General features: G+C 41.5%; 1 protein-coding gene across 2 annotated transcripts in view; it reads right to left on the reverse strand.

The window, feature by feature from the left end:
• Positions 1-12,344, reverse strand: part of luzp2 (leucine zipper protein 2) — a 123,016-nt gene extending 110,672 nt beyond the window's left edge. The window contains exon 1 of one of the 2 annotated variants that reach the window (XM_053866690.1): positions 12,121-12,344. In XM_053866690.1, coding sequence (XP_053722665.1) covers positions 12,121-12,182 — 62 coding nt within the window. In that variant the 5' untranslated portion in view covers positions 12,183-12,344. The remainder of the gene's footprint in view (positions 1-12,120) is intronic. The other variant, XM_053866689.1, reaches the window with a different exon arrangement.
• Between the last annotated feature and the right edge of the window lie 3,246 nt (positions 12,345-15,590).

Raw genomic sequence — 15,590 nt, forward strand, 5'->3', positions numbered from 1 at the left:
AATACTTTGTTTGAATTGAAAATGACACAAGCAGTCTTCCCAGCAGGGGAGCTGACCACCTTCCACTGTATGTCTGCTGCGAAACTCCAGTAGTAAAATGTTAAAAGCAGCTTGGTAGAATCATTGAGTTTTTAAAATCCTTGTTGAATTCTAAGCTAAATGAGGAACAAATGCATTATCATAATGAATACATTGAATCTTTGTGCTTATCAGTCATTTGACAAAAGTGTATTTTGTAAAGTGAAGGACATGAACTGCCATCTTGGCTCCTTGTACGATGTTTACGTGGTAAATGTTTTGTGCTGCCTGTAAAATACTTCCTCCCCCTCTTGACACCAGCACAGAGCAACACTCTTATCAGTAAGGTGTCCTGACAAAATGCTGGAGAAAACAGCATGATAGTGGAAGGAACCAGCATTTGTCATGCAAGATGGATTCTGACTCTGGAATACACTCAGAGAATGATTTGATTAAACAGAATCCATCTGGTCGTCTTCACAGAGGCGTGCTAACCGCTGATAAAGGATTCAGATGTGTTCTGGGGAAAGAAAAAAACAGATATTATGCTCTTATATAAATTCTACATGAGAGGTTGAGTGTGCAGTGAGTGTGAAGGAGGCCCACAGACTATGAAAGGGGGTCAATGAAAGAGAGGGAGTTTGTAACACCTTAGTGCCGTGACATGGATGATCATCGTCCCCCACATCTTCTGCTCCAAACTGTGCCAGCTCACTGGGCCACTGGACACATGCAAGTGGATCCACAGCTCCCTGAGTGACAGGAGCCGGCAGGTCAGTTGGGATGGTTCATCTCGGACACACTAGCCATCTGCACCGGTGCCCCTCAGGGATGTGTCCTTTCCCCTCTTCTCCCCTCCCTATGCACCAGTGACTGCACTATGCAGGTCATTCTGTGAAGCCACTGAACCTTGCTGATGATCATTGGCCTCATCTTGGATGGGGTCAGCAAGTGGCCCAAAATACATGGTAATCTCATCTAATCTCTTCAAGAGACAGCAGTAGTGTTTGTTGTTCTGGAGGTCATATTGAAGCACTAAGTTGTGGTCACTATAAACAAGAGTGAACAATCCAATATAGAAACAAAAACCTAAGCTTAATGTTTAAAGGTATAGGAGACCGACTGTGTCCAATGTTTTTGGTTACTGGTGCCGGACAGAACAATCTACTGTAGAGCTGAGCACGCCCAAGACTGTAGAGATGATTGTGGACTTGAGGAAAGTTCAGACTGCAGAGAACTGTGAGGGCAGCTGAGAACTGCCCAGAGCATCATCTGAGTTTCTTTGGCCTCACCCCAGGATTTGTTCAGTTGCAGGACTCAGAAGAGGGCAGGGAGCATCATGATGGTCTCCTCTCGCCCGGTGCATGAACTGGCTCTGTTTGTCAGAACCCCTCCAGACCAGAACCAACAGTCACCGGGGCAGCCTCTGCCTATCAGCAGTCACTTTAATGAAGAATTTAATGTAGAGAAATGTTGACTATTTTTTGTATGTCACCTTTTTTTTTTTTTAGTGCCTTGAATTCTTACTTCTATTTGACCAGAGCGACAGTTTTCCAGAGAGAATTCCATGTATGTATGTTGATAGCTGAAGCTGATTATGGATGAATAGTCGAAGTTATCAAGAGACAACATTGATGCTGGTTTTTCTGGAGGTCGCATTAAAGTTGAGGACTTCTTGATCAGGTGGAATGAACAATCAATAAGACATAATAGATAATAGTAATCATAAGATATTTGCAGAATGAACCATGCAATGTAGTAACAAACACTACGCTAAACAATCACAATAAACAAAAAAAAAAAAATATATATATATATATATATATATATATATATATATATATATATATATATATATATATATATATATATATATATATATATATATGTGTGTGTAAAATGAAGATATTGCAGCATGGACTTTTTGGAAATTTCATGAGAGGGTCTGCATTTGGGCTTTGGAAGACGCATGAGCGGATCTCCAGCCAGTTCCTTACATCTTCAAACTGTCTTTACTTTTCTTATTCTGCTTTCTTTTCAAGCCACAGATTAAAAAAAAAAAAAAACACTACAACATAAACAGTCTTTTTGGTATCAGAAATGAAGCATTCATTTTAAATTTGCTGAAAAATGCAGACGTAGTCGGCCCACCTTTCACTCAATATTTTTTTTTCTTCACATTTAGAACTTTATTTTCTGCTATTCAGACCAAGCGGGGAGTGAAAGAATGAGAGACCAGCAAGTGAAATGAGCCTTAATTTTAACTTTAACTAAAGAAGTTGCCACAGCAGTAGCGAGTGAAACTGAAGGTCGACACTGGGATGAAGTCACAGATGGGCTTACTGTAGGGGTCCAGTCTCACAACTACATCCTTTGCAAGTATACCTCAGCAGATATATTCATTCCTACTTGACAAATGATCAGACAGCCTTCTCTGCTTGAAACGCTGAAAAGCTTAAATGGCCAGTAGGCCAAAGTGTGCTGACACACAGGGAGATAACAAGATAGCATGTCAGTAACAGGCAGATATGAGGGAATGGCATCCTCTCATCCATGCAGGGCAACCACATGTAACCTATTGTCCACATCAGACGTGTAGCAACTGGATAGCAACAGGAGCAACATTCATTCATTGAAATGTTTTCGTCAGGGGAACCAAGTCCATAGCTGGAGATACAGAGATAAAGACACCCACACCAGCCAACGATGAAGAGGAGGAACTACCTAGCGAATTTCAGTAAACAACTTATTGTTCAGAGGTGTGCGGAAAGTAGCAGGCTGTGAGAACTACTACTTTACTTCATACCTCAAGTACTGCATAGGACAGTGCAATTTTATGGATATTCTCGTGGATCCTCTTCAGATTACAAGTTGTCTCTGTTGAAAGCAAGGATTTTCCCACCGTCTTCTCAGATAGAAGTGAGGTGAAGACAGCAGGCTTTCAGTGTTTTTCACTCGATTAGTCACGCCATTAAACAGAGTTTTGTCACCTTTTAATCAATCAATAACTCAATTATAACATAATCAGAGAGGGAAATTCATGATTAACAATTAAAAGCCTTGAGAACAGCAAGCGGTCTCCGCAGAGGCGCTTCAAGACAGCCTCTATAAACACAAGAAATATTTAGAAAAGCCACAAAGCCCTGTTTCCTAAGAGGATCTAAGGTTTTGGTGGAGCTCTGCATTATTCAAGAACTTCCTTTTGTTCATGTCATAGGCAGAGCCCCCACACTTTTGATCTGCTATGTCATGGAACAAGTCATTGTGAGACTTCAGTGCACCCCAAAATAAACAAATAATTTATCAGAAAAAAACTGTAAAACATGGAATATTCATACGGTTAAAGGGTTGCAGCAGAAAAATCTTATGATGATTGAGACTGGGGAGAAAGGGTGGGCTGCCCCACGCTCTCAAGGAGGCGTATGGAAGTTGCTGTCTGCAGTCTTTTACTTTATAAACAGTCAAACGTCAAGTCAACTGGGCATCATTTTTTAAGAGCAAAGTTTCTTGCATATTGTTCATCTTCTAATCGATGCTTCTTATTTTCACACACCATCATTACAGCGACCAGCAAACCTCATCTTAAACACGTTGCCTGCGAAACAACAGGAAATTCAGGCTCCGCCATTCTATTACCTGGGTTATGAAAATAAGCTTCGTCCAACTACCGTCAGAGCCACTGGTGGATGCACTTTCAACAAAGGGCGTACAATTGTACCGCACTAATGTGACTGAACTTACACGTTTGTGGAGATACCAGACATCTCTCAGACGTTTGCCAGCCTAAGGCACACTCTCAATAGTTTCCGTTTAGCTCACTGTTAGAGCATCATAGTGGAAAAATGACAGCCACCACTGTGCACTTACACAACTTAAGTAACGAAACTGTCTTCAAGAAAACACAGCGCGAAGGGGCTTGTGGGTAGTGATGTTACTGCTGCTGAGAAAAGCCTAATGCCTTGTGCTCCCCCGCACTCTTGTATTTCGTAGAGAGTGAAGATGAAGCGGATGACGTATTTAATTGAAGAGGAGGAACTGAGTGACACACAGCAGCATTTGGCTTTGCTAGAAAGAGGTGAGGCCGATGAGAGATGAGGTTTTGAGATGAAGGAAATATTTTGGGTTTTTTTTTTCCTAGAAGTGACGCATTTGGAGGAGAACATGCATAACATTTAATTCCAGTTCATTTCAGCCTAGTAGCAACCACACATGCAATGTGCTCAGATAAAACATAAAAAAAGAAATACATTGTTTTGTTTGTACTTGTATATTGTTACTAACAGAAAGGACCACAAGTCCCATTAATCCCAATTCTGTCCACAAAGATGAGGAGTTTCTCCTACTACTAGTGCTTCAGAGACTTTCTCTTCAATGACGCCTTTGACTCCATGCCTGCTAACTCAGATAATATGCAATGAAATTACTATTTGTTTATCCGTTAAACATACCACGAGGGGAAATGACATCACACACAGTATTCCTTCCTATCCTAACTATCTGCGATTGGTGAGTTAAATGATACGGAAACCTCCCAATGGTCTTTCTTGCATCTCTTGCGCAGCTCGACCCTCCTGAATGCTGTCACCAAAGCTGAAGCGGCTTTGTTAACTTAATAGATTTAGTCTGTTAATACTTGCATTCACTGTGAACATCAGGCACCTAAGTCTCCCAGGGCTTTTGTGAATACACATGTAAGCATTTTGTTCTGACAAAAACTCAGCAAGCTACTCAGCTATTGTTTATGAGGCTTGTTCGGTTCCATGTAAAACAAAGAGCCGAGGCCCCCCAGCGATGATTTATCAGAGGATGAACACAAACATCGTTTTTCCTCATCTGAGCAATTACGCACCTGCCAATTACTGAAGCGACTGTGAAACGCAACTCTTACATCTATGCTAAATGATCCACCAGAGTGTGCCAGATATGCCGCTAACAGAGGACTATCACCAATTGCCTTGGCCAATAACATCATGCATAGTGTATGTGTGTTGTAGTCGTGTAACTTGACTGTGCAGAAGTTGCTTCCATGTGCACATGCTTGGATGGAACACAACATACCTTGTGGGAGTTCAAGAACATTTTAAGGAAATGTTTACAATGAGATGAGGGGCAAGTGGGTAAAACGTGGTTGGTGTTCTCGATCCGCAAACCTTTTGAGTGATGTATCACTCTGTAGACAGCAGAAATCCAGTGAAAGCTAGTGTGTCGTACGTGTCTACCTATCCAATTTTATCGCTAAAAACTACAAAAGCAATTGAACCCAAACCTTCACAAAGACCTTGATTTCATTTTTACTTCTGAAAAAAAATGTAATGTAAATGTTGATGAGCACTTTTTTTTTTTTTGCTTCCCATATGTACCTTTTTTTTACTACTTTTACCTGTTATGGCCACAGTGCCGTCCTCAAATTCAGACTAGCATCCAGTCAAGGCCCCTTTTTGCCCCTTATTCTCAGTTGGTTATCATCCTCATAGTAAAAGGTGTGTGAAAACAGCAACACAGCATTCCTCCCCTGCAGACAAGCTGATCAAGAAGTCTTCTCTTATCTTGACAGACTACCAACCATAACGTGTTGACCGTTCAAATACACGCAATGACAGCAGACTTGGTCTATTTAAGGTACCAGTGCATTCTGATAATGATTGTCCTCTCACTCAGGGGCCCACGACAAGAGCAAACACATTCACCTTCAAGGGTAGTGAGCTGTTCATTTGGCAAGCTGTATTTGTCTAACGTTCTTCCTCATTTATCACTGGTAGTAAACAATGCACTGCAGGAATTAAACACATATTTCTTCTACTCGGGCTGTGTTCTCTCCCCTAAAACCTAAAAAGCCAGGTTAATATGGACAATCTGTTCAGGTATCTTTGGTAATTCATATTGAATTAACAGATTATTTGAAATGTGTTTCCAGTCACACCCCTGAGAAGCATTGCAATGCAGCTATTCTGACAAATTCTTCGCCCACCGTATACATCAAGTTTGTGAAGTGACACTAGACGTGGATCAGGACTTCAGAGTGATGGAAGTGCACTCGAGCGGCAAGGATTGAGAGTGCCATTGCTGGACAATCAGAACAACAGCATGTGGACAGCGACTCTCCGAAAAGGGACGTGACAGCAGCAATGTTTCGGCGTGATAGATCTGATCTAGCGCCGGAACCGCATTGGTAAATTGGAATTCATCTCCACGTCATTATGCCAAGTCTGTCAAGGTAGATGTCTGGTTTATTGGGGGACAAATACTACCGGATCAAATAACAATGGAGAGAAAATATCCAATTTGAGTGAGAGATTTGATACGCCTGCAGCTGGAGCAAGGTGACAGCCATTAGCTGGTGTGTGGTTAGAATTTGCATCAATATAGAGAGTGGAATTTACATCTTGTGCCGCATCATTCTCTCAGTGCATTGTCGAATACATCTGTTCACGTCCTTCATTCAGAGATTTTAAATGTGGACTGCACTTCGACTTTGAGATGATAAGCAGTTCCCTGACTAAATCCAAATTTGGTTGACTTAATGGTTAAACTATACACACACCACTTGTACAGAATTGTATGGGAAATAAGCGATTTACTGCAGTAAGGCAGAAAACTTTGTGCGCCATGTTTTTTTTAGCAAAGAAGTAGCTTGTTACTATTACTCTGATGAGATCTTGTGTGACCAAATATAAAATATTCATGACGATATCGCTCATTTAAGAGGAAAGCCATTTCACCATCAGGGTAAGTTGACCTGTGGGGGGCAGTAATGAGCATTTGCTATGCATAAAAGGAGAGGGAAAAGCAGTTACAGCTTAGAACAGAATGAATTTGAGATTCTCTTTTAAATTGGCAAGTGAAAAAAAAAATAATAATAATAATAACTGAGTTACAGGCAGAGGCAATAAGTAGGCAGTGGAGGAAAACTGTACAAAATAGTAAACTAGACACTGCCGCATCACAGCCATGGATATAATGAGAGACTGTAAACAGTCAGAAGGTCATGCATGGATGCAAGTTGAATATTTAAATAAAGGCTTGCACGGTCATGTTTTGTTATTTTAGTTTTCTTTATTGTTTGTCAGTTGTCTACAGCAACTTGTGGAATTTGTGAATGGGCTAATTTAGAATTTATAATATTTTAATGATGCTCTGTAGTTTCTGGTAGGCGGTTTTGAAAACTAGAATTTGTCAAAAAGAAATCACCATTCATGTAACTGTGGTAGCGAAATGCTTGGCTTAACAAATGTACTGCAACTGAAAGCCTGTCTCGCAGTCCTACTGACTGATCTGTCCAGTTGAACAAAGAATAGATCATGAAGATTCATGACGTCAATCTTGAGCTCATAAATATTTGCTTTGGTAATCGTTAGTTCTGAGACGTCTACAATTATAATTTCAATAAAACTGTTTGATCCTCCAATAATGGCTGGGATCCATAGGGAGATTCTACAGAGCAGCAAACGTAAGCGTCTCTCCTGCCTCCATAATAGCGTTCCCAAATGCTCATGAATAGTTCATTTCAAAGCGTACCCACAATACATAAGCTTTCCAAGAACACTCCATTAAGGCATGAGACATCAAACCCAGTGTCAAGGAAATGTGTCAAACGTGAGCCAAGAAACGCCCTGAAAGAGAATATTTCATAGTGTTAAAAGGGGTAGCACCGTTTGATCTGTGCACACAGGGAAAACATGAAAAAAAACAAGCAAATTTGGGAGCGTATTAACACGGCCGTGGCTTCACAACCCTGACCTAGAGGTAGATGGTCGTATCTCATGGGGCTGGTGTCAATGCAGCCTTGTGTTCTGTCTAAGTAGCGATTGATTTCCGCCATGACACGCAGCCCTGCACAACCATTCTTCGGCCTGAAGAGCTCTCCTAATTTATTCAATTAATTTCCCTCTGAGGGTAATTCCACACACCTTCCCTTTTAAAAGTGACCTACTCTCATCCTCCGTATGAGCCACAAAGTGGACCAACACAAAGAGACCCGGTGTGATGAGGTGAAACTGGCCTATTGCAAAGAGCGGACGGCGATGGAAGGTGCGGTGATCTCCGTTGTGGAGATCATATCTATTTCGCTAATTTGAAAGAAAGCAATTTTATCTCACTCTGTCCAGCGAAAAGGTCAACTGCGCTCCATATTTTCTGTACAAGATATCCTGCGAGGCATTCTGATGTGGGAGGTTAGAAACCCTTTTTTATGTTTATGATTCCCTCAGAGATGCTCACTATTAAACAAGCCCAAGTCAAGCCTCGAGTCTTTGGCCTCGAGTCCAATGAGCAGGCTGTGATTTTTAGCCTATATCCAGCCAACTTACTCCACTGCATTGTACTGTCTAAAGAAATGAAAGCATGACCTGTGAGATGGTCACCAGGAGCCGAACTGATTGTTTCAAATATTATAATATGTTGCCAAACATTTTAACGGCTGTCATGTTTTGTATGAAATGCGTGGCTGTTGCAAATAATAATGCTTTCACTTCTGTGTTCACAACTGTTTTCTGCTCATTACAGTAGAAGAGTTGCTGAAGATTTTTGTTAATGTTACATTTTACTACAAAGAATGTTCAAACTAACTCCTGATGAGGAGGAGCAGAGAAGAAGAGGGAACATCTCTCCACCATGTGCTAGAGCCACGCTAAGACACTGCAATAGCGGGAGTAAAAATGTGGAACTCACTGACAGTGGAGGTGAAATGAAAGAGAAATTGATAGACTACTCTGGAGAAGAGACTATAAAGAGTCAAATTAGCTGAAGGTTAGCAACGCACAAAGCTACAAAAACACACGCACACCAACAAACAATAAGCGGAACAGCTGTCGCAGCTTGAGCAGCACTCTGTAGTCTGACGTTATTGTTGTGATGTGAAGACTTTCTGAGAGAGAGCCGAGACAAACGGATGAGTGAAGTCATCGTTTTAATTAAGCTGCCGATCCGTGTCACCGGACACAGTGCCTGGAAACGCAGGTTCTGTGCGGGTCAAAGGTCTATCCTTCACAGAAGCTCTGTGGATGCGACTGACTCCGCCTCCATGGGGATAGGACGCCTGTTGTTATGCTGACTGTCCATAGATGCGAATGGTAAAGCGGCACTCTATTACATCACTGACTGATCTGTATGTGTTTTGAGATGTCTCATAAGCTCGATCGTAGCTGCCAGTTGCGTGAACACTGCGCGACCGCAGACATGCATGCTCTTCAAATGACGGTCCTGGAAACAGTGACGGTGTCAAGAGGGCAGCAGATCAGAATAGAAACATGTAAAATGGTCCCAAAAAAGTCCCAAATCACAAGTATATTCTCTAGTCTTCTACCATCTAGTCCAAGTCAAGTCCAAGTCACTGATAGGTGTGACTTAAATGCGACTGGAGCCCCCTTCTCCGTATTCACTCAACCAATAAAACAACAGTCGCATAGTGTTCAATGACTGAAATATTTCTTTTTTTTTTTCCTTGAGGCAAGAAACATCAGGTCAGACTACACAAGCTGCAGTTGAAACGCTTTACTCCTTAACCGCTGATGTGATGTTGTTTGTCAAGCTCGGCAGAGCACAGCACAAAGTGGTGTAACAACTTCTATTTCTTCTGCCTACGAAAACACCTACATACACTCCAACACAAAGAAGGACTGTCACCAATGATCTGTGTGTTTTCTTAAATCATTAAGCATGTGGAAAATACGGCTAAAAAAAAAAAAAGTCATCCGCAATTACAGGAGAGCTTCATTTGGGGGAACTCAGAAGACACAACAGGGAAAGATGATAAGACAGGCAATTAGGGCTGGCTATTAAAAGCTTAGCTAATTCAGTGTGTTTGACAGGGCTAATAGATGAGTAAAATGTCAACTACAGCAGTGAAGGAGCAAAAAGTAGAACTGCGATAGATCAACTGGTTTCCTTGGTCTTCACCGGCATTTCTCTGAATAGGAAATTAGATGCCTGCAGCAAAGAAGGATGTGTGGAAGCAGGAGAATGACATCTTACTGTCCTTGAAGGATTGTTGCTCAATTTTTAAAACAATCTCTGTCTGGTATGATATTGCCATGCTCCAGGAGCACGGATTCTGCCACTGTACATGGAGTTTCATTTAACCACAGCTGATCACTGTTAAGTACCTTTCCCTCAAAGTTGTGGCAGATGTTCTTAACTGTTTGCATCTGTCGCCGTGTGCACCAGATCTATATCCATGTGAGGGGTTCGTCGTATTATATTGAGTTTCCAGCTATGAGAGAGGACTTAAAAATCTACAGCACACCACCGATAATCATGTTTCCTCGCAGTCTTCGTTCCAGTTTTGGGTTGATGAAGCTTCATGGAGGAGCTTCAAAGTAATGTGAGGCTTCATGAAAACTGTAGAGTAGGGAGCGTCCTCTGCTGGTTTCTGGACATGAAGACTTTGCATTGCAATGCCTCATCAGCATATAAATATTTTTTCAACATTGTGTTTTTTAAATCACTGTTTACATGAGAAAAGCCTATCCAAAGGAGTTAGCATGAGATACAATATAGTGGATTGATATCAAGTAGTTTTTTAAACTGCTTCTCCTCATGTATTATGGAGGAGGGTTGAACTTTGAAACCCAGGAAACCCTCGATCTCGACCCCTTTGGTGATGGCCCAGTATCATCAGCATATATGAAGACAGAATCTAGAATTGTGTTTTTATCATCCTTTTAGCAGAGGGAACTGGCATTCCATTTGAGGCCAGCAAGCAACAATGGCCTGCGACGCAGGGGAGCTGACTCATACCTGATGCTTTCAGTGACGGTGAAGGTCATTTGGAGCTCATCACCAACAAAAGCAATGGTGGAATCTTTATACTACCATATAGCAATGGCAAACTGGATGTTTCTATTTTTCTGATCCGTCTATTTAAATGTTTCAATTTCAACATCTGTACAAATTTTGATACTTTGGCTCAAGCATTCAATTGTGTCAGAAATTTTTGAATTAGAATTGTGTGATCTACTTTTATTATTAGGAGGACAGCATCAAAAACTGGAGACGGAGACGTCTGCTTGCAAAGGTAATTACTTTTTGCAGCATACTCCCTAGAGTGGTGGTGTGCTTGGTGACACCACACGACCCGAATCCCTATCCAATTAGCACTCGGAATAAAAAAAGAAAAAGAAAATGCAGTTGTGTTTTCCTTAATGCTCCATTGATATATTAGAGAAAAAAAGCCTTTGTTGTGTTTTTTTTTTTTTTTTTGTCACATGAATAATGGAGTTGACCCGTTTACCACAAGCTTGGACGATCCATTTTTTTCTTTTTCTTTTTTTTAAATAACTCTGCTGCATGTTCCACTCCAGAACACTATAATAATTCAGGATAGAGTCCTTTGACGCACTTGCCCTTACACTTGCCCTGACGCATATATCCATATTTTTGTCATTTCAGAAGATTCCTGCCAAATAATGAGGGATGGCGTGCTTTATTATGCATGTCTTCCAGCGTAAGATGTGCATCGCTGTATTCAAAGCCCAGAATTCCTCTCCCTGCTCTCACTAAGGCAGGAGTGTCAGGCGCCGGCAGAGTGGAAAGATGATTTTACCAATGATTTAATTAATCATCAAAACTCTCCTCTTTACACATCTCTCACTTACTCATTCTTCGCACACTTCCACCGCCATCGCACTTCTTCCAATTTCTCCAGCACTCATCAGATGCGGAGAGAAACGGCACACACACACACCTGCTCTCCTTTCTCTTAAGCACTGCAACAAAAGTCGGCTTTCAATCCCCCCGGACTTTTACTCGCACACTCGCAGACCAGTGGGCAGCAAAAGTCCAGAGAAAGCAATGTCGCCTCTATTCAATAGGCGATGCGTTCAGTGAATTACCACTACAAAAGGGCAACTGTCTTGCAGCCTGCCCAGAAATGAAAAGGATAATAGCTTTGTTGAACAGATAAGCGCTTCCTTCTTCTTATAAGTCTTCCCCTCTCCTGCCGAGTGCCCGGAGAGCTTCTTCCAGGAGGTTTTTAAGGCTTTAAAACCCCAAGGGACTTGACAGATATTCAGATTGCTAATCTAAAATTCCCTATTATGCGCTTTCCACCCCCCTTTTTTTTGTCTAAGAATATCTAGGAAGCTGCAGTACAAAATACAGACGCACCTGGTGTTGAGGCTCAATGCTGGACAGAGAAGCAGTAGGCAAATAGCTTGGATGATTTTCATAGCTGTATCACACTCCTGTTCTTTCTCCCGTCTCAGATGCTTTATCGCCTCTACCCCGGTATCCCTCTCCCTTCGCTCTCTAGCTCTCCGACTGGCGGCTGGGCTTCTTTAGCGCACTCTCTCTCCTACACGCACACGCACAGACACACATGCAGCGAGGCAGACAGATGCAACACAGTGACTGGGCTAGAGGGAGGATCTTTGGCTTTAAATAACACAGCGACAAGCACCGACTTGCTAATGGAGAAAAGTGGGTGGGGCTGGATTCAAAAGGGGAGATATTGGAGTTGTATGACATGCCACGTACCATGCAGGTTGGCATTTTTTTAAGTGATATTCTGGTTATAATTTGGAGCTGACTGATGTCACAAAACGGCGTTAATAATCATTGTCATTGTTTAACCCATCTGACAAAAAAAAATCTTTTTTAATAAATAAATCCCATTTTGCATGCCGTAACAGGTAAAACTTAAATCTACTGTATGTATTTAAAACTTATGTATATTGAGGCTAAGCTAGGTGATCTTTAAAAAAAAAACACATTTGGCTATTTCAAGTCCAACAGCCTTTCTTCACACTCACCTTCAAAGCCACCCCTCCAGAGTTGCGCCGCATCAACACTGAATTTTTCTGAGAGCCAGCAGAGGGGAGGGTCAACCAGCATTTGTGTTTGACATCCAATCATTTTGAAGGGTTTGATAAAATGATTTGCCTGTGTTCCTTACAGAGCTATACGCTCCACAGGTGACGTTTAGCCAATAGAGTAGCAAATGCATGTGGAAAAAAAAAACACCTACCCTACCTTTAATCTAAATCCATTTGATGTCCATTCAAAAAAGAAGGTGTTTTTATATGTTTATCGACATCAACAAGCTGTCTTTCACTCTTTGCCTTCCAGCTAAATCACTGATACATCCAACATGTATCTATTTTCAGTAAAGGCATATGTTCAACCTTTAAGAGCATGAGTTCAGATCACTGTTTGTCTCATGCCTGCAGTAAAGCAACAGCTCGCCAAGGAATCCTTTTCTCCAGTCAAACCCCAAAGCTGGTGTTACCAAACAAGCAACAACGAAGCTTCTCTTCCTGAACTAAGCGCAACCTTGAGATATCGATTAGCACCGTCAATCTTAACCATTATGACTCGGGGAATGTAACCATCGCACAAGAAACTGAATGACCTTTTTCATCGCACATGACAGACATTAAGGGGACAATGGGTTTAACTTGGCTAAAACACTTCTAAATCACTTGGGTCTTTTCTCCCTGGAACTGAAGGAGAAGTACCATGTCAACCATTGTAAACCATTTAAAAGACTGCACTCGTCATGACATCTGAATCCCCATGTGACTTGTGCATTCCCTCACCCCCGTGTGTGATGCTCCTCACACCTGTAGCTATATGAAAGTAACATGTTTTTTTAAATGTAGATTTTTTTCTCTCCCACCGCATTGATGCCCCATGCAGTTCTGTGCAACCCATTACTGCCCACATGGAACGCAACATCTGGTGGAAAACATTCTTCAACATGCAACGCTAAAGGCTGCTTTTTTCGTCAGTATAGGACGCAAAAGTCTGCTTTCCCCACCTCAATATATTACGCTCTGGGCGTGAGGATGGGTTGGCCAGTCTGATTTTTCTATTCTGTTTGTTTGGTTTTTCATGTTAACTAAATTCAAGCTCAGTGCTATATAAATGTCAAGTTTGAGCAAAATTATACAGACCATGTTGGTTAAGTAGCATTCGACACACACAGTTGTGTATAAGAAGATACAGTGCCACAGGATACAATTCATAATGCTCATGTTAATTTTGCAAATTGTTTCTGGTATGTGTGGAATGTAGAAACGTCTGAATTTTGAGCAGAAGCACTGGCCTGGAACTAGTCCATCCATTACCTCTTTTGCCCTCTGGACATCCTTACAAGTCTCATGGTGGCTTCATGAAAGTAAGACCATCTTACAGATTAAATGTAGAGGTTGTTCCCTGATACTCCAGGCGGATTTGGTGGCCCACACAAAAAGGTGCAGGTCATTTCCCCCTCCTTGATATATTATTTCCATTACAGTTTTAATAGAGTTTGGCATGTGTTGTCCTCTAGTCGCAGTTTACTCTCTGTGGAGGAGGTCACTCAGTAATTTGTAGGGTTTCATTTGAAGTTCATGCATGGTAAGGCATTGTGACCAGACGTAATGAGTGTGCTTGACCACAGCTTCCTTGTGTTAGTCAGTAGAGAGCGTGGGCAGTTATCCTGCCCAGTAGTGGATCACATCACTCACAAACTTGGGAACAAAACCAGGGAAAATACAACAAACCAGATGCCTGTGAATACAGAAACAGCAATTTTGATGAATTCCAGTTTTTAGATATTAGATGTTTCATCACAGGTTTTACATACGTGTACGTGATTTATTATTTCTTGCTTTTGTCTGAGACATGGCACATCATTACTATAAAGCAATGACCCTTGTTTCATGTTTGTACTTTAATGAACTTCGCTTCTCACAAATGAGCTATGTTTGGTAACAGCACTTACATGCAGCTCATTATGTCAAATCCTTTCTCCGCTGTCAAGTCATCTGCATATGATCTGTGTCAATGCCAAGCACATGTGAAGCCGCTTATGTGCGCATCCTAGCAAATAATTGACCTGTCAAGCAAAGGGAGTCGGCGGAAATGGTGATATGTTTGCAAAATACCATCAGAATAATATAGGATATGTCTTCACTCCAAGTTTGCCCACAATAGTTATTACCATATTGAGTGATCCAGATTGGTGAGAAATGGACTTGTGGGCTTATAACAGCTTCAATGTTTGGTAGCGTTCTGTAATTCTATCTGGATTTAGGATGTTTTTAAAGGGTTCGGCCATATGGCTTTCTGCTCCTGCTAAAAAAAAAAAAAAAGGAAATAAAATGTAAAAATCCCATACGAAACACACCATGCAGTCAAGTCACCAACTGTGCATGAAGCCACAAACTGTGTTGTTACTGCTGTCATTCTAACATTCATAATTCTCGTGCAGGTTGATAGTTGGCATGGTTGAGAAGCGAGAACTCCCAGAGCTACAGAGCACTGTTGACTTCTGAGTTGTTATATAGTTACTACATGTTATATAGTTTCCGGTAATCCAGGCATGTTAATGGTTAATAGTGAAGGGCTGCTGGTGTTTCATGATGGAGTCATCTCCACATCTATGTAGGTGGCACTGTAAATCTAAAAATGATGTGAGGTTTCAGAATAGTTGATCAACGCTAAATAAGGAAAGTAGGAGGAGCCATCTAGTGGTCTCCGAGAATGAGGTCACTGCTTCATGATGCTTGGTCATTGGTGCAGCTCTTAGCAGTACCCTCCTCCCACAAGTTAAATTTGAGGCAAACCTCTTTTCTCACCCCAGCTTTCCCTCA

Source organism: Synchiropus splendidus, chromosome 5 (assembly GCF_027744825.2).
Source record: "Synchiropus splendidus isolate RoL2022-P1 chromosome 5, RoL_Sspl_1.0, whole genome shotgun sequence".
NCBI lineage: Eukaryota > Metazoa > Chordata > Actinopteri > Syngnathiformes > Callionymidae > Synchiropus > Synchiropus splendidus.